This window comes from Hylobates moloch, unplaced genomic scaffold (assembly GCF_009828535.3).
Source record: "Hylobates moloch isolate HMO894 unplaced genomic scaffold, HMol_V3 SCAFFOLD_15, whole genome shotgun sequence".
In the NCBI taxonomy this organism is placed as follows: Eukaryota; Metazoa; Chordata; class Mammalia; order Primates; family Hylobatidae; genus Hylobates; species Hylobates moloch.
Window position 1 is genome coordinate 13,504,162 of NW_026652290.1, and position 23,019 is coordinate 13,527,180.

The following is a 23,019-nucleotide window of genomic DNA, read 5'->3' on the forward strand; positions in this document are numbered from 1 at the left end:
CCATGGACAGGGCAAGGAAGGGGATGTAAGTCCTTAGGTTACCCAATCCTTTTCTTCCAGTCATCTTATTTTACAGTCTCTTTAAATTACGCTTTCCTGTTATTTCCCATTTATCCATTTCTATAGTGATTGCATTTTCTCTGTTCCTTTTTTCAGGTTCCCCTTTTCCTTTTTCCCCAACTGTCATCTATAAAGTTCTGGTATTTTATTCTACTAGTGATAACCCTCAAATGTTAACAAACATATCACGATCTGCATTACTCTGACAATATAAAAAATCAGCCTATGTCTCTATCCATCTTTCTCCCCAATCTTCCTGCTCCTTATAGGATACACCCGTTAGCATATTTGAACTTAAAACGTTAGCTCTACTTCTTACTAATTGCAATGTAGGGCAAGTAATTTACCTTGGAGCCCCAACGATTTACCCAGCAAGTTTTAGTTTTCTTATCTGTGAGATCCAGAGGACACAATAGTATCTAACAAGGGTTGTTTCAGAATTTAGAAATTTAGGATTGGGGTGGAGGCGAGATGGTAGGGATTAAAGGAAATAACATACGTAAAGCATTGAGTGCAGTAGCTTGCAATGAGGGATGACTCACCAAATGCTAGAGACTATACTCACCACAGCTGTGTCAAAACTAGACCTTATAGGTGTTTGTAAATTTTACCAGTCTGATTAATAAAAAATAGTACCACCTTGATAACTTATATTTCTTAGTGGTGTCAAGCATATTTTAATATACTTTTTGGCCATTTGTAAATTTTTTTTACTATAACAAATCTGTTCATTTTCTCCATCTGTATTTTTGTTACTCTGTCATTCAATTATTGTTTTCTGTTTTTGTTTATGGCTCTGACTGAAAATGTCTTATATTTCTCACTTTAAAAATAGCATGTTATTGCTTTCTCATCCAGATATGATGATTAAGTGCTTTTGGTACTCAGAAGTTTGAGGTTTCTTGTTTTTCTTGCGAAGGTATCTTAGGGTTTTCTCTGTAACCGCAAGTATAGGGAATTTCACGACAGTGTGCTCAGGTATAGATTTTTGGGTTTTGTCCTACATGGCACTTTGTGTTCACTTGCAGTCAAAGAACTTGTGTCTCCTTTTTAAGTCCTGGGAAAATTTTAGCTAATACCTTCATCAAATATTGCTTTCCCTCTAGTCTCTCTATTCTTTTCTCTTGGAAGTTTATTAGATATTGAGCAATGTTGTCCTTGTCTCTATCCTTTGCTTATCTATCTTCTTGAAATGGGAAAGCAATCCATTTCCACATCACATATAAACAATCTTTCTGACATACAATTTTTATGATATCATTCCCACTACTGCCTTGACTGTGTCCTGATCTCTTTGCAAATGTGCAAGAATTTTTTCTTTAATTATCTGGTCCTTTCTTCTCTTTTCACTCTTCCCTTGCCTTGTCTCTTTCCTCCAACTCTAGTCAGATACTTCCACATGATTTTCTTTTTTAATAAGTACATCATGTTCTCATTTACCTCTCTTTGCTCTCCTGTAACTAACTCCGGTTCACAAGTGGACTTCTCTGGTGACTATATCTATCTGCTCAGCTCCTACTTTTCCTTCAGGTTTCAGCTCTGATCTCTCCTCCCACAAAGTGCCTTCCTTGCTGAAATGGTTTGGCTGTGTCCCCCTGGCAAGTCTTGTCTTAAATTGTAGTTCCCATAATCCCCATGTGTCGTGGGAGGGACCTCGTGGGAGGTAATTGAATCATGAGGGCAGTTACCCTCATGCTGCTCTTGTGATAGACAGTGAGTTCTCATAAAATCTGATGGTTTTATAAGGGGCTTTTCCCCATTTTGCTTGGCACTTCTCTTTCCTGCCACCCTGTGAAGAAGGATGTGTTTGCTTCTCCTTCTGCCATGATTGTAAGTTTCCTGAGGCCTCCCAGGCCACCATGAACTGTGAATCAATTAAACCTCTTTTCTTTATAAATTACCCAGTCTCAAATATGTCTTTATTAGCAACGTGAGAACGAACTGATACCCTTGCCCTCATCGCATATGGGTTCCATGACCCTCCCAGGTGCCCCCATAGCACGCTGTGGTTACTGCTATTATCATATGTACCTCACTGTCTTTTAGGCTAAATATACTCATTTCTCCCACACCGTAGATTGTAAACAACTGAAGAGTACAAAATCATCACTGTTGTGTACCTCACAGAGCCTGGAACATGAAGGTTGCTCAATAAATATGTTTTAAGTTTTAAATGTATAATGTTGAACGTGAGGTAGGAAAACAAAAGAAAAAAAGTATCTTTTTTTCAAGAAGTTTAGTTATAAAAGAAAGGTTGTAGGTTGGGTGGTAGTTTAAGTGAGTTGTTTTTGTCAAGGAAAGGTTGTTTTTTGTTTTTTTTGTTTTTTAAAAAAAAAGGCAACATTTAAAAAGGGAAAGTGAAGAGGAGAATGCTGAACATGCAGGAGAAACACAGGAGAAATGCAGTAACAGATGGAGTGCTGCTTTTTCGGAGGGGCTGGGTAAGATGGTATTGGATCAGATAGGGCAGGTTTTTTTTTCTCTGTCACAAGGAAAAAAGGAAGTGCCAGTGAAAGCTGAGAGGATTAAAAAATATGACAACATGAAGTAAAGATTTCCATCCTCAGGGTTACTTTTCTGTGAAGTAGGAAGCAAATTCTAAGAACAAACCAACAGATGTGCTGGGCACTGGAGGATACTGTGAGGAGTCTTGAAATAGGTATCAAGGAGAGTGGAAGATTGCCTTAGACAGGTCAGGAACTCATAAGTCCTGCTGCCTTAAGAAATGCTCCTTGAAACTAAAGGAAAATTTGTAAGGTTTGTCTCTGAACTGATGGATCAATACAACATAATTTTAGAAGTTATTTATCATTAATTAAAATTTTTGATGGATCAGGAAAGGCATCAATAGCTATTGAAACTGATAAATAGTGAGTGACTTAAAGACTTGACAGAAAAATGTCTTAAATGTGCAAGAGAAAAGCCATAGTTACTGAATAAACTGAGTTACTCATACCTAAGACACCAGCACCAATACAAAAATAGCAATAAAAAAAGAATTGACATATTTAATGCTAAATTTTGTAATATTTTTGCTATTTTTGTATGAATGCAAATGTTCTTAATATATAATTAAATAAGATTTAATATTTTTTAAATTTATATTCTTCAACTTTGAATTTATAAAAGAAAGTCATTGTGCCCTGTAATCCCAGTAGTTTGTGAGGCGGAGGTGGGAGGATCTCTTGAGTCCAGAAGTTCAGACCAGCCTGGGCAACATGGTGAAACCCTGTCTCTACAAAAAATACAAAAAAATCAGCCAGGTGTGGTAGTGCATGCCTGCAGTTCCAGCTACTCCGGAGGCTGAGGTGGGAAGATCACTTGAGCCCTTGAGCCTGGGAGGTGGATGTTGCAGTGAGCTGAGATGGCGCCACAGTCCTCCAGCCTGGGCAACAGAGTAAGCAGAGTGAGACCTTGAAAAAAAAAAAAAGAAAGAAAGAGAGAGAGAGAGAAAGAAAGAAAGGAAAGAAAGAGAGATAGAGAGAAAGAAAGAAAGAGAGAGAGAGAGAGATAGAAAGAAAGAAAAAAGAAAGCAAGAAAGAAAAAGAGAAAAAAAGAAAGAAAGAAAGAAAGAAAGAAAGAAAGAAAGAAAGAAAGAAAGAAAGAAAGAAAGAAAGAAATTGGGTTATACAGGTTTCTTTTTTATTCTTACCCTATATAAGACTAACTAGTAAGCCTGGGCTCCTCAAACATCACCAACAATTACAATTACATTACAAGTTATAGTCAGAGTTCAGAAGCCTCACAGAGCTCATTGGGTTTGAAAGAACTAAACATTGCTGCCATTGCATTTCTTGTCAGCTTCTGTTGGGGGCAGCATATAAAAACAAAGAGTTTATTTTGTTATAGTAGATGCTCATCTCTGTGCAGGATACCTAAATAGAAACACTGGGAAATCTTAGCTCCTTATCTTATAGACCAGGAAATCTAGGGCCCACTCCACAATATTTGGGGGCACTAATTCTTTCCGTATTTGTTTTAAGATGTTTGATTAAATTAATATATGTTAGATTTTGCCTAGGTCTTTTTTCTCCAGAGAAATTATTTACTATTATATAGGAATCTCAGGTGTTCAGCCTTTTTATAAACATTCAATGGAAACTTCAAACAAAAATGTATTCGGTCATCTAAAATTATTGTTTCCAATATACAATCATTATTCCTCTGAGCCCACCCTAGGAGTATTTTACGCAAGTTTTGTAGTCTATTTAGCATACAACTTAAAAAACTTAAGAAGATATCAAGCCAGTTACCTTTCAACTTATTTGTACCAAAATACCACACAATGGGATTTTGTAAGATAATAGCAAAATTTTTATTTCTATTTCTATTGTTGAACTCTGCTAATGTGAATGCTCCTTCAACAAGGAAATAAATAAAATGGTTAAATAAGAAGTAACAAAAACAGAGATCACATTCAAAGAAAAATAAATATCCAGATGCCAGAAATGAAACAGGAAAACAAAGCTAAAAGGAGATTGCTATTTTAAGCCAGTAAGTTTTAGGGTGGTTTGGCAAAGGCTGATTGACACACCAGCTAAAATACAATTCATGTGTAAGCATAAAATAGATATATCTTTACCCCAAAACACTGAGATTTCTATTTTACGGACATCTCTGAAAGAACTACTAATAAATATCTTCCAAGAAGAAAAAACAACTGAATCCAGAAAGAAGTAGTTGAATGCTAGCAACTAATAAATATATTAGTGAACTAAATAAATATTGATTGTGCAAACTAATGATGATAATGACTGATGTGTGCAGGGGGCATTGTGAAACACAATGGACAACTCAAGTATCAAACAGCAGTTAAATGGGAGGAGAGAGCCATGATCAGAGCTACGTTCCCTAAAAATCTTATAGTTTAGGAAGAGGACAAAGATATGATTAACTTTAAAACTGCACTCTTCAATAAGGTAGCCACTAGCCCCATGTGAGTATTTAAATGTAAATTTTAATTAATTAAAAATCAATAAAATTTAAAATTCAATTTCTTCACCTCCACATGTAAAGAGCGTGGAAGTCATTATTCTCTTTCTGGCAGTAAGAAAAAAGCTAAGCAAACTGAAAATCAGTGCTGTATCTTGGACCCATCAGAGACTGAGGTTTCAGGGCAAGCTACAACCCTAAAATCCAGAAAAACAAGTGAATACAGAGAATCACAGCCAAGATCAGCTTACCTGGAGCAGAAATCACTAGAGCCAGAAATTGGTAGGATGGAATGCATAAATGGTAATTTTGATGAATTGCTGGAGGTTGAGCGTGGCCTGCAGTCAGGGGAGACATTCCTGGGGTCAGTACCCTTAAGGGGAAGAAGCAGGTGGGTGTAACCGGAGGAGGGCAAAGCCTGTGGGCCTCAAGGAGCCATTCACCACTAGATCTGGTACCAAAGCAGGGGAGGAGGGTCTGACCTCCCCTTCCTTCTATTCTCAATCTGTTGCTGCTACTTCCTGTTGGATTAATCAAACCCAGCTGGAATCCAGGCATCAAAGAAGAGAATTGGTGATGCAGTACACAGTGGTCAGCTTCTTCTACAAGGGGTGTGTTAGGGAAATAGAGAGTAAAGCCAGCACTAGATCTCTCTACAACAGAGTTGAAATAGTTTAGTTCTTTTTCCATTTTTCTTTTGATCCCTTCTTTTGTTTTATTCTGATCTTCCATTTTCATATTCATTAATGTGCTCCTAAATATAATCCTAATAAAAACCCGAGTTAATAGCTTGAAAAACAACCATATTATGATATTTTTAGCAAACTATGTCCATTTTAAAACTTTTAAAACATTTATACTATATCCGATGTTGGTTATTTGGTATCTTGTAAACATTTCCATAACACTTAAGAAAACTTGCAGTTTATCAAAAATACAAGCAAAGATTTCACTATGTTGTTATCTAAAGTGATTATATATATTATCATGTTATTCATTTGAGCAAGACAGGAGAATTTATTTCTTGAGTTTTAGAAATAATTTAAATAGGCCGGGCGCAGTGGCTCATGCTTGTAATCCCAGCACTTTGGGAGGCCGAGGCGGGCGGATCACGAGGTCAAGAGATAGAGACCATGGTGAAACCCCGTGTCTACTAAAAATACAAAAAATTAGCCGGGCGTGGTAGTGGGCGCCTGTAGTCCCAGCTACTCGGAGAGGATGAGGCAGGAGAATGGCATGAATCCGGGAGGCGGAGCTTGCAGTGAGCCAAGATTGCGCCACTGCACTCCAGCCTGGGTGACAGAGCAAGACTCCGTCTCAAAAAAAATAAAAAATAATAAAAAAAAGAAATAATTTAAATAAATTCAACTATCATTATAAAACAAATTTACATTTATAAAGCACTAATGGTTCCAGAATGAACAAATTATAGGTTATTTATCACAGGTTTGGAAATGTAACTCTTCAGATACAGTTATATCTGTAAAATATACAGATAAAATATTTAATTACATAAAATGCTTATATAATAGATAAGAAAAAGATTAAAGCATAAACATAAATGAACAAAAAGATACAAAAATTTAAAAAACAAAATGCATCTCCCGGGCAAGATGGCCAAAAGGGAACAGCCCTGGTCTACAGCTCCTAGCGAGATCAACGCAGAAGACGGGTGATTTCTGCATTTCCAACTGAGGTACCCGGTTCATTTCATTGGGACTAGTTAGACAGTGGGTGCAGCCCACAGAGGGGGAGCAGAAGCAGGATGGGCCATTGCCTCACCCAGGAAGAACAAGGGGTCAAGGAACTCCCTCCCCGAGCCAAGGGAAGCATGAGGGACTGTGCCTTGAGGGACGGTGCACTCCGGCCCAGATACTATGCTTTTCCCATGGTCTTCACAACCCACAGACCAGGAGATTCCCTTGGGTGCCTACAGCACCAGGGCCCTGAGTTTCAAGCACAAAACTGGGTGGCCATTTGGGCAGACACCGAGTTAGCTGCAGGAATTTCTTTTGTACCCCAGTGGCACCTGGAACGCCAGTGAGATAGAACCATTCACTCCCCTGGAAAGGGGGCTGAAGCCAGGGAGCCAGGTGGTCTAGCTCAGCAGATCACACCTTCACAGAGCCCAGCAATGTAAGATCCACGAGACTGAAATTCTCACTGCCAGTACAGCAGTCTGAAGTTGACCTGGGGTGCTCAAGCTTGGTGAGGGGAGGGGTGTCTGCCATTATTGAGGCTTGAATAGGTGGTTTTCCTCTCACAGTGTAAACAAAGCTGCCAGGAAGTTCAAACTGGGTGGAGCCCACCACAGCTCAGCAAAGCCACTATAGTCAGACTGCCTCTCTAGATTCCACCTCTCTGGGCAGGGCATCTCTGAAAGAAAGGCAGCAGCCTCAGTCAGGGGATTATAGATAAAACTCTGATCTCCCTGAGACAGAGCACCTGGGAGAAGGGGTGGCTGTGGGCACAGCTTCAGCAGACTTAAACCTTCCTGCCTGCTGGCTCTGAAGAGAGCAGTGGATCTCTCAGCACAGCACTTGAGCTCTGCTAAGGGACAGACTGCCTACTCAAGTGAGTCCCTGACCCCTGTGCCTTCTGACAGAGAGACACCTCCCAGCAGGGGTTGACAGTTCATACAGAAGAGCTCCAGCTGGCATCTGGCGGGTGCCCCTCTGGGACAAAGCTTCCAGAGGAAGGAGCAGGCAGCAATCTTTGCTGTTCTGCAGCCTCCGCTGGTGATACCCAGGCAAACAGGGTCTGGAGTGGACCCCCAGGAAACTCCAGTAGACCTGCGGAAGAGGGGCCTGACTGTTAGAAGGAAAACTAACAAACAGAAAGCAATAGCATCAACATCAACAAAACGGACAACCACGCAAAAACTCCATCTGAAGGTCACCAACAGCAAAGACCAAAGGTAGATAAATCCACAAAGATGAGGAAAAACCAGCACAAAAGGCTGAAAGTTCAAAAAACCAGAATGCCTATTCTTCTTCAAAAAATCAAAACTCCTTGCCAGCAAGGGAACAAAACTAGATAGAGAATGAGTTTGATGAATTGACATAAGTAATCTTCAGAAGGTGGGTAATAACAAACTCCTCCGAGCTAAAGGAGCATGTTCTAACCCAATGCAAGGAAGCTAAGAACCTTGTCTCAAAAAAAAAAAAAAAGATATGTGGAAAATATATAGATATACATACATGCACATACACTTATATAAGGAAGAAATGATTTTAAAATAATATCAAATCCCATAAAACTATTCAAAGATGACAAGGAAAATCAGCACCCCCTGAAAACAATAAGTTAATGTTGTTAAGAGTATTCAAAATTTTAAAAATCTGAACAAATACTACTGTGACTCCCTTTATTTTCAAAAGGTATAACGGAACTATTTTCTTTTTTTTTTTTTTTTTGAGACGGAGTCTTGCTCTGTCGCCCAGGCTGGAGTGCAGTGGCGCAATCTCAGCTCACTGCAAACTCCGCCTCCCGGGTTCACGCCATTCTCCTGTCTCAGTCTCTCCGAGTAGCTGGGACTACAGGCGCCCGCCACCACGCACAGCTAATTTTTTGTATTTTTAGTAGAGACGGAGTTTCATCATGGTCTCGATCTCCTGACCTCGTGATCCACCCGCCTCGGCCTCCCAAAGTGCTGGGATTACAAGCATGAGCCACCGCGCCCGGCCAACGGAACTATTTTCAGTGTGAGTGCTTGTCTACTTGTATGTCCAAGGACCTCCTAATACTTGTGAGGCTTTTTGGGTTTTTTTTTTTTTTTATATATATAAAGTCTCCCTCTGTCACCCAAGCTGCAGTGCACTGGCATGATCTTGGCTCACTGCAACCTCTGCCTCCAGGGTTCAAGCAATTCTCCTCCCTTAGCCTCCCAAATAGCTGGGAATATAAAAGCAAACGCCAATGCCCAGCTAATTTGTATATTTTTATTAGATTCTGGGTTTCACCATATTGACTGGGCTGGTCTCGAACTCCTGACTTCGTGATCCACCTGCCTCGGCCTCCCAAAGTGCTGGGATTACAGGCATGAGCCACTGCACCCGGCCCCACACTTGCGAGTTTTAAAGCAATTTCTGGAGTATTTTCAGAAGACTCTTGAGTTGTACTTGCTTATAAAAGAAAACCTGTATACCTGTTGTATCATGAACTGGTGTGAAGTAGTCATGCAACACTTGGCTACTGAATATACACTTTACATATTTCAGCAAGAGAATGTTTTTAGTAAAAGGTAAAAAAGTCATATTTTTTAAAAATTCTAAGTTTATATAGCTTTATTTCCACAATACCCAATGCCTGACTCTTTGGGTGACTTTACTAATATTTTGTATTGCCTTTACCACAGGTTTGCTATCACCCCTATGTTTGAGAGGAAGAATAATTTTAAAATTTATGTATTTATTAACTAAATATACAAAATATACCTGATGTTAATTTTAAATGATCTTTAAAATTAAACATACTATTAATTATTGCATAAAACATAAGTTTATAGGACATCAACAAAAAATTACTAGGTTTGAGGTTTTAAGGTTCATCTGAATGAGGGAGGAGTTTCCATCTCATTGTTGTATCAATTTCTTCATCAAAATTTCCCACTTCCTGTTCTTTAGAAAGCTCTAAGAATACCTAATTAGGAGACAAAGAAGAAGGAAAGAAGGAAAGAGGGAAGAGAGATTATCAAGTTGTTGGTCTTCCAAATGAACAGGAAAATGCATGCTGCTTTCATGTGAAATTTACCAGGATGATACAAAGTCAAACCAGTTGACTTACCTTCTCCAATGTGCACTGAGAAAGGCTGTATTCTTCCAGGTTAAAGTTATGCTTCACTGAAGGAAAAAAAAAAAGACTAGTATTAATAGTAGATGCTTACAATTTATTACCAAGAATTTTTTCAAAATCATAAAGAATAAAAACGTAAATCATTAATATAAATAAAGCTGAATAAGCAAATGCTTGATGTAAGGATGAAATAATGAAAGCCATACAGAATTAATTATATATATTATATATAAATATATACTATATTAATATTGATGTTATCATTTTCTCATATTATGTTTCAATAATATTTGTTTTGGTATTGCGTCTTTGGAAGATATATATGTTCCTTGAAGAACTACATCATTGATCAAAATATTCTTAAACATGAGGAAGATCCTATCCCATCCTCTTTAAGAGAACTCAAAACTCTCTTCAGCCAGTTCATCTGTTATATCACCTCTGTGCTGGACTTCCCCACCAAAAAGTCTGCATGACAGTTGTCACCAGATTCACGTATCCACGTGTGCATACTTCACCACTCATACACTAAGAATCTGCTATGTGTGAGGCACTCTTAGATGCCACAAATAGAACAGTCAAGAAAATAGACAAATACTCCTGCCTTGATATAGTTTGCATTTTAGTGGGAGGAATTAGTGACATTAAACACACAAGCACTTAAATATATGATAAAGTTAATGATTATAGTGGCTTTAAAGAAAAATAAAGCTGATAAAAATAAATAGGGAGCGCTAGGCACTCTTTTTTACTGGATGGTCAGAGAAGGCCACACTAATAAGGTAATAATTGAACCAACATCTGAAAATGCGAGGAAGAAGCCTGGATGTTCAGGAAGGAGAATTCCAGGAAGAAGGATTAGCAAGTACAAAGTCCTGAGGCAGGAGCTTACATGTCTGGCAGCATTTAGGAAGAACTACAAAGTCATCTGCCTAGTGTGGAAGGAACAAAGCAAAGATACATATTATGATGTATATTATGTCAAACACAATGAGCCAGGCACTGTTCTAGACACTTAAAATATTTACTCATTTAATCCTAACAACCTGGCCAAGTGGGCACTAATAGTATCCATTATTGTAGAGACAAACCATCTAGATATGCAGGGATTGAGTACCTCACCCAACGTCACCCAGCTAGTAAGCAGCATGCCTGGGCTGAGAACCCAGAAAGATGGGCTCTAAAGTTTGAGCTCTTCACCATTATGCTGTGCTGAGAAATTACACCCATGGTCTGCTGTTGGGAATGACGGGGTTGAAAGCAGAGAAAATGATGACAGGAGAGAGAGTGTGGACAATTTCAATCAGCAAGAGGAGTTATACACAATGCAGGGGACGGTCAAAGCTATCATTCAAATAGGAAGGCCAAATACACCTGCACAGACACAAGGAGGTTGATGGATGGATGGAAACTTTCTCTATTGCTTCTATTTTATTAGTGAAATATAAAGCAAGGGCATCAACTGAGGGAGAAAAGTGGGAAGGAGGTGGATATGTAAGGAAAGAAATGGAATAAAGTAATAATTTGGGACACTTGGTGTGAATGGATTATATACATGTAAGCAAAGCAGGCCACACAAAGGGGCTTTTAGAGGGGGACGCCATGGCTTCACAGTAAGAACAGTTAAGCATGTGTGTTTCCTGCAGCTTCGGTCCCTGCACTGGAGATTAACCTCTTTTCATGGAGTCAGATTAACCTAAATTGAGGTTAAATCCCACCATTACCTACCATTAGAATTCTTAAAAATCATGCCCTACAGGCCTATTTTTAAAAATTATTACACAATTAGCATCCATTAAATTATTATTTTAGTATTAGTTGATTCTTCAAAAGATTTATTTGAATGTGGTCACTCTTACCTGCCTCTAATTTGCGAAAGGTCTGCGATAGAGGGTAAACGTCTGCCACGGGCAGCTTGTAGGTTAACAAGGAGGAATACCTGAAAATAGGAAGATGTCATATTCAGCTCTGAGTTTCAAGGGGAGAAAATGAGCATCAGAATAAATATTGATATTACCAACAATTTTCTTCTTAAAATAAAAGTAATGCAAATTAATGTATGGCTTAAATATGAAATCACAGCATTGTTTTGAATTGCTTTTTGGTATCTGGCTGTTGCAGACAGCTCTCCTGGTAATAACTCAGCATAATTATATATGTGCTCAGCTTATGCAAAACCTTTGCTTGTTGAAAATCAGGTATCCTGAACTATTCCCTTTGATTAGTTCAAATTAGATTGGGAATTAACCCCAAAATAAATGTTCATCTTTGTCATCAGAAAGCTAATTCATTGTTTTGTTTTTTTAATGCATGAATTTTTTCTTTATTTCTTAGGTTTTCAGCAATTTGCTTTACATTTACAATGGAAAATATAAACATTTAAACAAAAGTAAATTCAGGACTATTTTGTAAAACCATAAAAAGTGGCAAATCTTGGAGATGGAGTTTAATATTGGTGAAAGATCTGTAAGGAAGACATATTTATTTTGAAGGCTCTTTCTAGGCCCCAGGGCCATCCAGAAATAAGGAAATCAATAGAGCTGGGGCTGCCAGTCAAAAAACCTTAGAATCTCCTTGATTCCCCCTCCTCCCAGAAATCTAACTTGTAAAGAATAATATGAGGTTGGGAGAGTTGGAAATAGCAGTAGAGGAAGGACATAAAACACTTTAAATACTTCCCTGACCTCTAAGGAAGAGCTGTAATTGATTTGGGGCATCTTGCTTCCGTGTGCTACTTCTGGCTGTAAACCCTCATGCCCTATTCCCAGCTTATTCCCAAACAGGGGTTTGGTGCTCCCAGGTGGCACTAAGGTTGACCAGATGTCCAGGATTGGCCCTTTTCAGACCAGCCCCTGCTCTTTCTGTTTCATCATTTTTTATCTTCCCACCTATATCAGAACCGCTTCTCTGATTTGTGACACCAAACGTCTGGGAATGGGACAAAGTTACATGTTCTGATATCTATCTTAGAAAATTTAATTACATTTACACTGTGCTAAAATAAAATAGTAGCTTTTATGTCCTATTTTTTGATGTGCTTATCTCTTCACGGGAATTTCAAATTCAGTTTCTGCTCCACCTTCTTGCCGTCCCCCAAATAACATACAGACATACACAAACACACACACACACAGACACACACACAGAGATAGGTGGTCATACACACACACACATACACACATACCCCTTTCCATTGTCTACTTTAAGGTATGAAAATTCCATTAAAGAGAGACTGTTTGATTATCTCAATTGCCATTTGTTTCCTACGGGGAAAATTCACCCTAAATATTTATATCTTTTAAATTTTAAATATTTATATATGTTAAGCGTTTATGAGGAGGCCCAGGAAGGACACCATTGTGGTCCTGTGTGGGTTTGAGTCATCAGAAGTTCCTTCTCCCAAGTCTTTCCAAGTCCCCCTCTGGAGCTGGGGATCAGCCTGGGATGGCCGAGGAGAGTGTGCCTGGGCTGCCCCAGGGGACACAGGTTCCTGAGTAGGTCTCAATCTCTTATAATCTGGAATACTGAACAAATCCATTTCTGAGGTCCCTAACTTTTATTATGAAGCCAAATCACTATGAAGTTCTCACGCAGCAAAAAGGAAACCACTGAGTGGATAAAGCCTCCATATTTCTCCATAATCAAAAGCCCGTCTCACCTTTCCTGCCCTGCAGCCTGTGGGAAAAGCTTCAGAATCTCAGTGTGGACCAAAGTCACTTGAGACGTTTCCTTCACTTTTAGCTCCAGAATGTAATCCTTGCCAAGTTTGTTTTTCAGGTGTTGGATGGAGCCAATGCGTCTATGGGCAAGAAAGAGAATATGTTCAAAAAAATATTGCCCTTAATTTTTTAATGTTATTCTTAAATTTCAAATGTAGAAGAAAAGGTGTCACCAAGGAAGCAAAACGGAAGGGCTCCAGCCACACACAGGGATTTTGCCCTTCCCATGGGAAATCTCATTTTGAGCATCAAATGCAGGCTTTGGAGAGACACCCACCTAAGCCTTCCAGACACCATGATGGCCACACGGTCACACAAGGCCTCCGCCTCAGCCAGGTTATGGGTGGTCAGGAGGACACCCCTCTCTGTGTTTTTAACAACTGCCTGGATTGCCTGCCTGAAGTGAGCAAAAAAATTAACAGTATTTAAAATAACTAAGTGCAGAACAAAAACAAGACAAAATACAATATATGAATCATATTCAGATCCTAATGCAAAAAAAAGTGCAATGTAAGTACTGACTAGGTTTTTGATAACATAAATAAAATTTTTAAGTATTTTTAGATGTGCTAATCATATTGTAGTTGAGTTAAAAAAGAGGTAAGACTCCTTATCTTCTGAAGATACTAACTGAAATATTTAAAAATTAAAGTATATGCTGCTTTGTATTTCCTTCAAAATAATTGGAGGGTGGAGAAAGAAAGTGGGTGGAGATATAGATGAAAGGAGATTGGTTCTATTGATACCTACTGAAACTTGTCCATGGGAATAACGGATTCATAAGTGATTCTCTACATTTGTATAAAATTGCCATAACAAAGTTTTTGTTAAAGTTGGAAAAGTATCAGACAGTGACAAATATGAAACTAGACTGAAGATTTTATTATTCCAAACGGTAAATCCTAGATGGGAAAGTAAGAAAAAGAATAAACCCGAGAAAAACTGGAGGAACAAATTTGACAGGTCACATTAAAAAGGAAAAAAAAAAACAGGAAAATTGTGTCAGGAAGTTAATAGTCTCCCAGGAAACAAAGTAAAAGGGAAAAAAGAGGAAACAGTTATAGACATCTCAATAATTAAAAGGCAAAATATTTTTGTATTTTAACAGTCCACATTAAAAACCTAAAACCCCAAGAAAATGTTGGGTCTTTTTAACCTGAATACCACGTGAACATCATGCAGATTAGATCATCTACTGGTTAAATATTTGTTTTCCTGATAATATAAATTATGTCCACTGAATCAGGAACCAGTGGGTTTGAGGGCTGATTTTCCAAGATCAGTTAAAATATGCAACCTTCCCTAATGTGCATGCTCGCAGCTCTGGGGTATAACGATGCTCACCACATTTGCTGCTGCCCTGTGGGGTCTATGCCCGTAGATGGTTCATCCAGGAGCAAGACAGGTGAGTTTCCCAGGAGGCTCAGCACAAAACACAACTGCAATGCAGAAAAACACCCCTGTTTGCTGCCACACCACACCAGCTCTCCATAGAGCATCACACACCGCACATACCTTTCTCATGGTTCCTGCTGTTAATTTCTGCGCAGGAACATTCAGCTGCTCATGCAGTTTGAAAGCACTCACTAATCTGACAGAAAACAGAGTGAGAATATCTGGTCAAGACAAGGTTTTTGGAAAATCCAAGCACACAGAACAGTAACAGCATTAGAGGGAAGTTTAGCAATATTATTGTCAAAATCCTAACTCATGATTTTAAAAAAGAGATTGGTTTATTTTGGAACATGAAAGATTTTTTTTTTTTTTTTTTGCCTCATAAACAGTTTTAGGAAAAACTAGAATTCTGAATGAGAAACTGACAATGGATGATCGTTTCATTTTCAGGTTGTTTAAATTAGAAAACTGAAATGGATGACGATTCATGGTGATTTGTTCACTTATTCCTTGTCAATTATTTTATACAATCATTTTTTAAAGATCTCTCATTCAGGGATGCAGGAAGTCAGGTCTTGTCCCTCATCCCTGCTCTGCCACTGACACTCTGGAAAGATGGAGATAGCATATTCACTCTCCGTTCTTTATTAGTGAATTCATCATTAGTGCTACAGTCTCCCTGCATTCTGACACAAAGGAATCGCAGGTCCCGTCTGTACCTTGCCATGGCGAGCCTCGCTTCTGCTTTCCTGAGCCCCTTGACGGCAGCATACACCTCCAGGTGCTCCCTCACCGTCAGCATGGGCCACAGCACGTTCTCCTGAGGGCAGTACCCCAGGTGGCCCAAAACTGAACTGCAGCCTTTCAGTTCCACCTAAAAAAATAAAAGAGCTTTAGAAAGGCATGCAGCCTTTATTCCAATAGCGTAATTACTCCAGAAACTGACATATATAAGCGTCTAAATTGTTTAATCATCAAATAAATACTATAGAAATTACTTCATATATTTATTACAGAAAATGATTTAAAGTACAAATATAAAAATATAGTTTTACATGCAAAGGAGAAAAGAGACCTAATAAGCTCAGGAAGTTCCTGAGAAACTGATGAGGAAAAGGTAATTGGTTTCTGGTAAGATTCCAAGTCCTGTTATAAACACCTGATGCCCAGTAAAAATTTAAAGAGGGGAAAAATAAAATTTATCCAAAGGCAAAAAAAAGAAAAATAGTATAGTCTTACAAAGATATAATCTATACGTATCATGAAATTTCTGTTTTGGTAATGGAAACCATTTCCTCACTACCTCTCCAGCAGTTGGCTTTGTGATCCCAGATATCATTCTGATAGATGAACTTTTTCCAGCACCATTGGGTCCTAGCAATCCTAAAATTTCACCTGAAAGAAAGAATCAGACTATCAATATTGGAAGTGAAATACTGAACAACATAAACCTTTTGCTCCAGTGAAATCTTCTGAGATCTCTACACCCTTCAGTTAGTACCATTCTGAGATTGATAACATATATGTAATCCATGTCACCAAAGCATGTTCTTTATTTTCTGTAATTATGCCAAATGTTACTGAAAAGCTAATGAATTTGATGTCAATACGTCTGTCCTTTTCCCCCCAGATTACTTGTTTCAGTTGGAAATGTGTCCAACTGTTTTCCATAATAGATGGCTGATGCACTGAGTACATGTATGAATGATTCTCAAACTTGAGAAGTCAGGAATATTTTCTTCATCCCAAATTCAACCACCTCTGTCCAAGTTACCATCATCTTTCATCCTAACTGATATAAAAGCCTCTGAACTTGTCCCCCCCAACCCAAACTGACAAACAATAGCTAATCTGTAATCTTTTCAAAAGATAAATTAAATATGACACAAGTCCGCTAAAAACTCTCCAATGATTCCGCTAACTTGTGTAAAACACAAACTCATTGCTGTTTTCAAAAGCTGTACCTAATCTGGCGCTGCTCAGCTCTATAGCTTTATCCCTTCCATTTATGGATGCATTCACTGGCCTCTTGGCTAGAGATACAACCTTTCCAAATGTGTCTGAGTCCCTGCCCTCACTATGTCCTCTACCTGGATGCTCTTTGTCTAGTTTCTTCATAATTGTATTTCCAGAGTCTAAAACACTCCCTGGCACACTAAAAAAAATATATATATATATTGAATAAATGAATGAATGCTTCAGCAAGTAAAACTGTGCCTATGACATAGACGTTCAGTAGGTAGTTCTAAAAATAATGGTAAGTTTTAAAAGGGATTATTACAGACCTTCTTGAACACAGAAAGAGATATTTCTTGCTGCTATTTTATTCTTCCTCTTTGAAAAGCAACTTTTCTTCTGGCCTGCATATTCTTTGTGTAGACAGCTGGCAATTATAACAGGTTTCTAGAAGAGATGACAGTATGATTTTCCTCTTAAATTTCAGAGACTTTAGGTCTCTGCTGGAATCTTTCATGCCTTATGTCATAAACCAAACCATATTTTGAGTTGAGAGTAATTCATGCTGCTAAATGTAATATGCATTCATTAATGTAGAAAATATTTCTTGCTTCTAAATAGACTGAGTTTCATGGAAGCAGCTCATTGTCTTGCCAGAAGAGGGGTGGCTAACCTCATGGAACCATCACATCTAAGTCAAACAGAGTAACCCTTAAAATCTTAATCTCTATTTAGCATTCTTCGACAAATCTAACTTAAATTATTTAACTCATGAGGTCTTGTTTGGTCTTGCAGTTATACCCCTAATTATGAAAGTCCACTTTTCTCAAAAGAAAAATAAAACCATTAGGTTTTGTGTTCTTTTTAGTTTCTAGGACACTCTGAATAAGTGAAGTGCCTTGATTATGCAGACACTTCTTTGGAGTGTCTCGGATGCATAATACAGAAATGCACCAAACTCCAAACTCTCAAAATGAAACCCAGCATATCAAATCCTGTTCTTGACAGTTCTTGAATATCTCCATTAACATCCATTTTGCCCCTTGCTTTTTTACCTCATCTAAGATTGAAGTGGTCAGAGCAGTTGCTGTTCTTATTCTTTCTGCTTGAACATCTTCATCTTCATCTATGGGTTCTTCTGGATTTGGTTTAGCATCTCTACTTTGGGGGGAAATTCTACGGAGAAAATGAAATGCGTTACATGTGGTATTCTAGCTGTTAAAAGATGTGTCAAAAATCAGCATTCCTGTGATTTTACTACTGTCCTCTTCTCTAATGTGCAGGTGATGATGTGATGATGACTGTCAACATTGCTTCTGCTTTTGCCAAGAACTTCTGTCCCACTAGCCAGAATCCCTTTCTTGATGTTGTTGCCATTCTTCCAGTAAGAATCTTTGACCCTTTCAAATCTGTCAGCAGGTACTGCTCCTTTCTCTTTAAAATTCATGTCACTCTCATTTTCTCTACTCAGTCTGAGCCCATCTTCATCACACCAGATTTTTTTTCAACATCATTTACTGCTCACCCTTTCTACAGCCCTCCATTTTTAAAACACTCAACTATGTTGCTAAATCAATTCCTTCCCATCTTTTCTTTTCAAGGATGCACAATTATCTCAGATGAGAGAATGGCATATTTGGGTCCTTATTAAATTTTGGATGGAGTGAAGGTTTCTTTCAGCTGCTTACAGCCAGAACTCTGCCTGGGAGTTCTATCTCTTGGCAGTAAGGCAGCAATCCATCTTCCCTAATGACAATCAATATGTGCTTCCATTGTAAATGTAAATCTGTATTAACAAGATGATAGCGCAGACACAATCTAGGAATGTTAAAATATGATATTAAGTATAAAGTTAAATTTCACCCCAACCTGAAAACAGGATCTTTTCGCATTCTTTTCTTTCCATATTTTAGTTCCATGCATCTTAGAACAAAAACGAATAGCAAAGTCTGAAAGTAGGGCTATGAGCAAAGAAATACAGTTATATTTAGGCATAATTTCACAAATATTATTTAAACATTTGAATTAAGTTGGTGGTGTTTTGTCTTTGGGTAAATAGTTGTGAATCATTCTCATAAGCTGGGGGAGAAATGTAGCTATACATTCACAATCCAGATTAGTGAAAGCTGTTTCCTTTCTTCTTGCCACCCATATTCAGTTTGTAAGTAAATTCTAACTGCTCTATCTTCAAAATTATCCATAACCCAATTATTTCTCACCCCTACTCATGATACTCCCACCCAGGCCTAGGTCATTATAATGTCTCACCTGGATTGTTGCAACCCCTTCCTACTTGGGCTATCGCTGCCCCTCTTGCTCTAAACATCTGTTCTCAACACAGTATCCTGAGCTACTTTTTTAATACGTAAGTCTGAACTTATCACTGTGCTTAAAACTCTCCAATGACTCCTCCTCCATCACTCAGAGTAGAGTCAAAGCCTCTAGAGTAATCTAGATTACCCTGTGTAACCCTTTCTCCTGGCCTCTCACTTTATCCCATGACTTCTGTGGCCATCTTTCTTATCACTCTCTTGCTTGGTCATTCAGTCACAACCACACTGGCCTGGCTGACCCTGGATTGAGCCGGGGTCACTCTTGCCACTTCCTACTGAAGTGCTCTTCTCGAAGACTTTCCTGACCACCCGTCTGACACCACACATATTATCCATTTAGTTTATTATCCATCTCCTTCCACCAGAATATAAGCTCCATGAGGGCAAGGACCTCTGTCTTTATTTTCTCCTGTACCTAGAAAAGTACTGACACATAGGATTCAAAGACAGTCGTTCCCTTCAGCCTAAATACACCAAAATAATCATTTTCCCTTTCACTTTTATTATTCAGTTCTTGCCTTTTTAATCTATTATTCAAAGAAAGTAAGTTATATTGCATCTCTATTTTTTACAAGCTCTCTCAAATTTAGAGGAGGGACAGTAAACAGGATAAGCAAACAAAAAATTAATTTAATATTAAATTTTGGACACACGTAGCCAATCCAAGTCTGTAAAAAGTAACTCTAAGGTTTAGAAACATGTCTGAAGGTAATTGCTTTATCTAAAATCATATAAAAACACTTTTAAAATGGCACACTTTGGACAAGATTAAATTGTTATAGTGAATGACAGTCATCCAAAAGAATGTGTGCTGAGATGGAAAGGCTTTCTTACTATGAAGCAGACTAGAAAATCAGTGGCACTCAATTCAAAATTTGCCTGTAGAAATTCTCTGTAGTGCTCCTGGTCTCTCTGAAAAGACAAAACAAAACACAGACACACTAATGATAATTCATCTGCTTTATGATTTGCATTTGCATTTAAGTAACATAAAATTCACATATTGACTATTTTCCTCATCAAGCTCAATTTCTTTGTGTGCACTAGTGACAAAGTAATTCCCCACAGAGAAGAGAACCTCCTACTCAACTCTTACTGTCTTTCAGTAAGCAAGTAACCTATGTCTGTTCCTCTCTTCCAATTCTTTTTTTTAAAAGAATTGGTTTTAACATTTGCAGAAAGTCTAGTGAAAGCATAGCAGAGAGAGGTGCTGGCACTGGTAAAATTTCTGGGGGTTGACAATATTTTTCTTAAGTGCCCCAGACAAGCCTTTTCAGAGCCCCTTCTTATCCCAGTGGTGACTATTTTCCTATAATGATAATTAGTTCCAGCATGTTATTCTTTCATCAATCAGTTCATTCAGAAAGTTACTCATTCCTCCTATATAATACATGACAGATCTAGATGAATGTACTTCACCTTGCAGGTCTACTTAGGAGGAAAATACTTTAAGCAAAGGGATTAGTTTCTAATCAAGAACTTCAGGCATTGCTCAGCCAATGGAGATGTATTTTTGCAAATGGAAGGCTTTTCCAGTTCTCCAAGGACATCCCCGATTATGGAAGCCCTCTTTACTTTCCTTAAAGCCATTTCATCCAGAGTGATACAGAGCTCCAAAAAGTGTGTTCTCCACTTAACTATCTTGCCCTGACTTCATCGTATACTTTTCTCCACTTGAACCACATCCACTTTCTTTAATGCCTCCTGGCTTTTCCTGCTTCAAGGTCTTTGCTTTCCTCTGCAGAACATGCTAACCTCCTGTCCCATTAACTAATTATTATTCATCCTTTAGCCATGTATTTAAATATAACATCCCCAGAAGAATTGTCTGACTTGCTAGAACACACCAGCTGTGCTTTGTGCATCCTCCCTTGGCCTTTTGCCCTTGTCCTTTGTAACATTTAAGTTCCTTGTATTGACTTGAGTAAGTTTGGTCTATCTTTGCCTCCACTAAGCTTTGGGAAAGTCAGGACTGTGCTATCTTGCTCATCAGGTGTCCCCAATTACTAGCACAGTGACTAACAGAGAATAGTCTTTGATATATATTTCTGAATGATTGAATGGAACCGCATTTGAGTTTATCCTCAGTGGCTAACAAATTACCTGTCAAACCAAGCACAATTTTTCCCCAATCTGGCATTACCCATATTTGAATGGCATTTGACAATGCCTATATTTTGCAAAGTGAATAGGGCAAAAGTTTAAATGTTTTATTGAGATTTAATTTTGCATCTGATAAAATTTACTCATTTTAAGAGTAGAACTCAAGGATGTTTAGTAAGCTTACAGAGTTGTGCAAGCATCATCACAATTCCCCTTTTGAACATTTTCATCCTCCCCCCAAAATCTCTTATGCCCATTTGCTGTTACTCCCCACTTCCACTACTTTCTGTCTCTCTTGATCTGGGAAAAGCACTTTAATAAGCTACATATTCAAAATTAATGACACAGTTGGTAACATTTCTTACCACTTCCAAAAAGGTTTTAAATCCAAGCAAGGTATATGAAGGAACGAATACCATGGTGGTAATCCATATACTTAGGTCAAAATTATTGTTTAAAGTGATGGAAGACATGATGGTGGAGGCCTACAAGGCAAATTCAAATATATTGTATCAGACATACTCAACCCATTGATATTTTGTAAAACATTTAAGATGCAGGTGTTCTCATGATGTATATCATAATGTTCCCATATGCAGATATATCCATTTGGCAATGATAGTTTCTCCTTTTAGAGATAGTAGGGAAGAAGCTTTTGTTAACAAGAATACATATGATCCCCAATAGAAAATTTTTAATAAAGACTGGAGGCTAAGATGAAAGCTAAAATGACCAGACAGACTTCTTGACGTATATTATTAAATTTAATCCAAGACAAGAGGATAGAGGGATTACCCTTTTATGGCTAAGGTAACAATATTGCTAATGAATTTTATATGTTGAAAGTTACATGGCTATTATAAAAAAACCAAACAATCCATACTGTCTCTCAACCAGACTACTGTGGAGCTTTCTCATTGTCCTTCCTGCTCCATTTCTTCCCCATACCAAACAAATGACTTTTCTGAGACTGTGTATTTTTATTGTGATGGACTTATTTTATTTTACAATTTTTTTTACTGGCAAATGGGAAGAAATAAGGATAATTGTTTTTTTTTTGTTTTAAGAATCAATTGATCAGTCAAGTATGTATTGAGCACTACCCTTTGCCAGATCTTATTAATGCACTGATTATAATAAAAATAGAATCATAATTGCTAAATTCACTGAATATTACATAAATGCCAGGTTTTAATAATCTAGCATGAATTATTTAATCCTCACAACTCCATAATGTAGCTACTTTTATTATCTCTCCCTTTACAAATGAGAAATCTGGGGTTCATTCTTAAGTCCTTTAGTTCACTTAGCTGACTCCTCTTATTCTACCAGACCTCCATATTTCTACAGTTTCTTTCCTCTCTTCTCATCCACTGGAACAAGAGAGGAGTCTAAACTTTGACAGTGTGAGAGGATAATCCAGAACTCCATGTGCTAAGATGTGCTACTATACCTCCACTACACAGCATAATAGGCTGAAAAGATACTTCCTAATCAGACAGGGGTCTAGGGTACCAGTGAAGCACCACAACCCTGGGGGTATGGAAGTCCACTGGACTCTAGAAACAAATTAACTGCTGACTGTAGCTTCACTCAATGATGGAGAAACATTGCCAACACTGTCCTTCCAAATGGATCCCAGATCACCAAAGGACAACTGCACTGAATATCAACATACTATATCTTCTGACATATGATCCCATGAGGAGTAAACAAATTGCCTTAGT

At 38.1% G+C, this 23,019-nt stretch overlaps 2 protein-coding genes across 4 annotated transcripts in view; both read right to left on the bottom strand.

Moving 5' to 3' along the window:
* Positions 1-3,208: 3,208 nt before the first annotated feature.
* Positions 3,209-6,189, bottom strand: LOC131381387 (uncharacterized). Its single transcript, XM_058429054.1, has 2 exons — positions 5,244-6,189; positions 3,209-3,473 (listed from the first exon to the last, which is right to left on the bottom strand). Exons 1-2 carry the CDS (start codon positions 5,734-5,736, stop codon positions 3,352-3,354), a joined length of 615 nt encoding a protein of 204 aa, XP_058285037.1. The 5' UTR covers positions 5,737-6,189; the 3' UTR covers positions 3,209-3,351.
* Positions 6,190-9,385: 3,196 nt separating this feature from the next.
* The window catches only part of ABCA6 (ATP binding cassette subfamily A member 6), a 72,273-nt gene continuing 58,639 nt past the window's right edge, over positions 9,386-23,019 (bottom strand). For all 3 annotated transcript variants that reach the window (XM_058429049.1, XM_032177953.2, XM_032177956.2), the window contains 14 exons: positions 21,658-21,777; positions 20,024-20,101; positions 18,726-18,817; positions 17,912-18,032; positions 17,186-17,303; positions 16,204-16,295; positions 15,620-15,774; positions 15,021-15,096; positions 14,850-14,944; positions 13,783-13,902; positions 13,445-13,585; positions 11,646-11,725; positions 9,778-9,833; positions 9,386-9,633 (listed from right to left, as the gene is read on the bottom strand). In XM_058429049.1, coding sequence (XP_058285032.1) covers positions 9,532-9,633; positions 9,778-9,833; positions 11,646-11,725; positions 13,445-13,585; positions 13,783-13,902; positions 14,850-14,944; positions 15,021-15,096; positions 15,620-15,774; positions 16,204-16,295; positions 17,186-17,303; positions 17,912-18,032; positions 18,726-18,817; positions 20,024-20,101; positions 21,658-21,777 — 1,446 coding nt within the window. In that variant the 3' untranslated portion in view covers positions 9,386-9,531. The remainder of the gene's footprint in view (positions 9,634-9,777; positions 9,834-11,645; positions 11,726-13,444; positions 13,586-13,782; positions 13,903-14,849; positions 14,945-15,020; positions 15,097-15,619; positions 15,775-16,203; positions 16,296-17,185; positions 17,304-17,911; positions 18,033-18,725; positions 18,818-20,023; positions 20,102-21,657; positions 21,778-23,019) is intronic.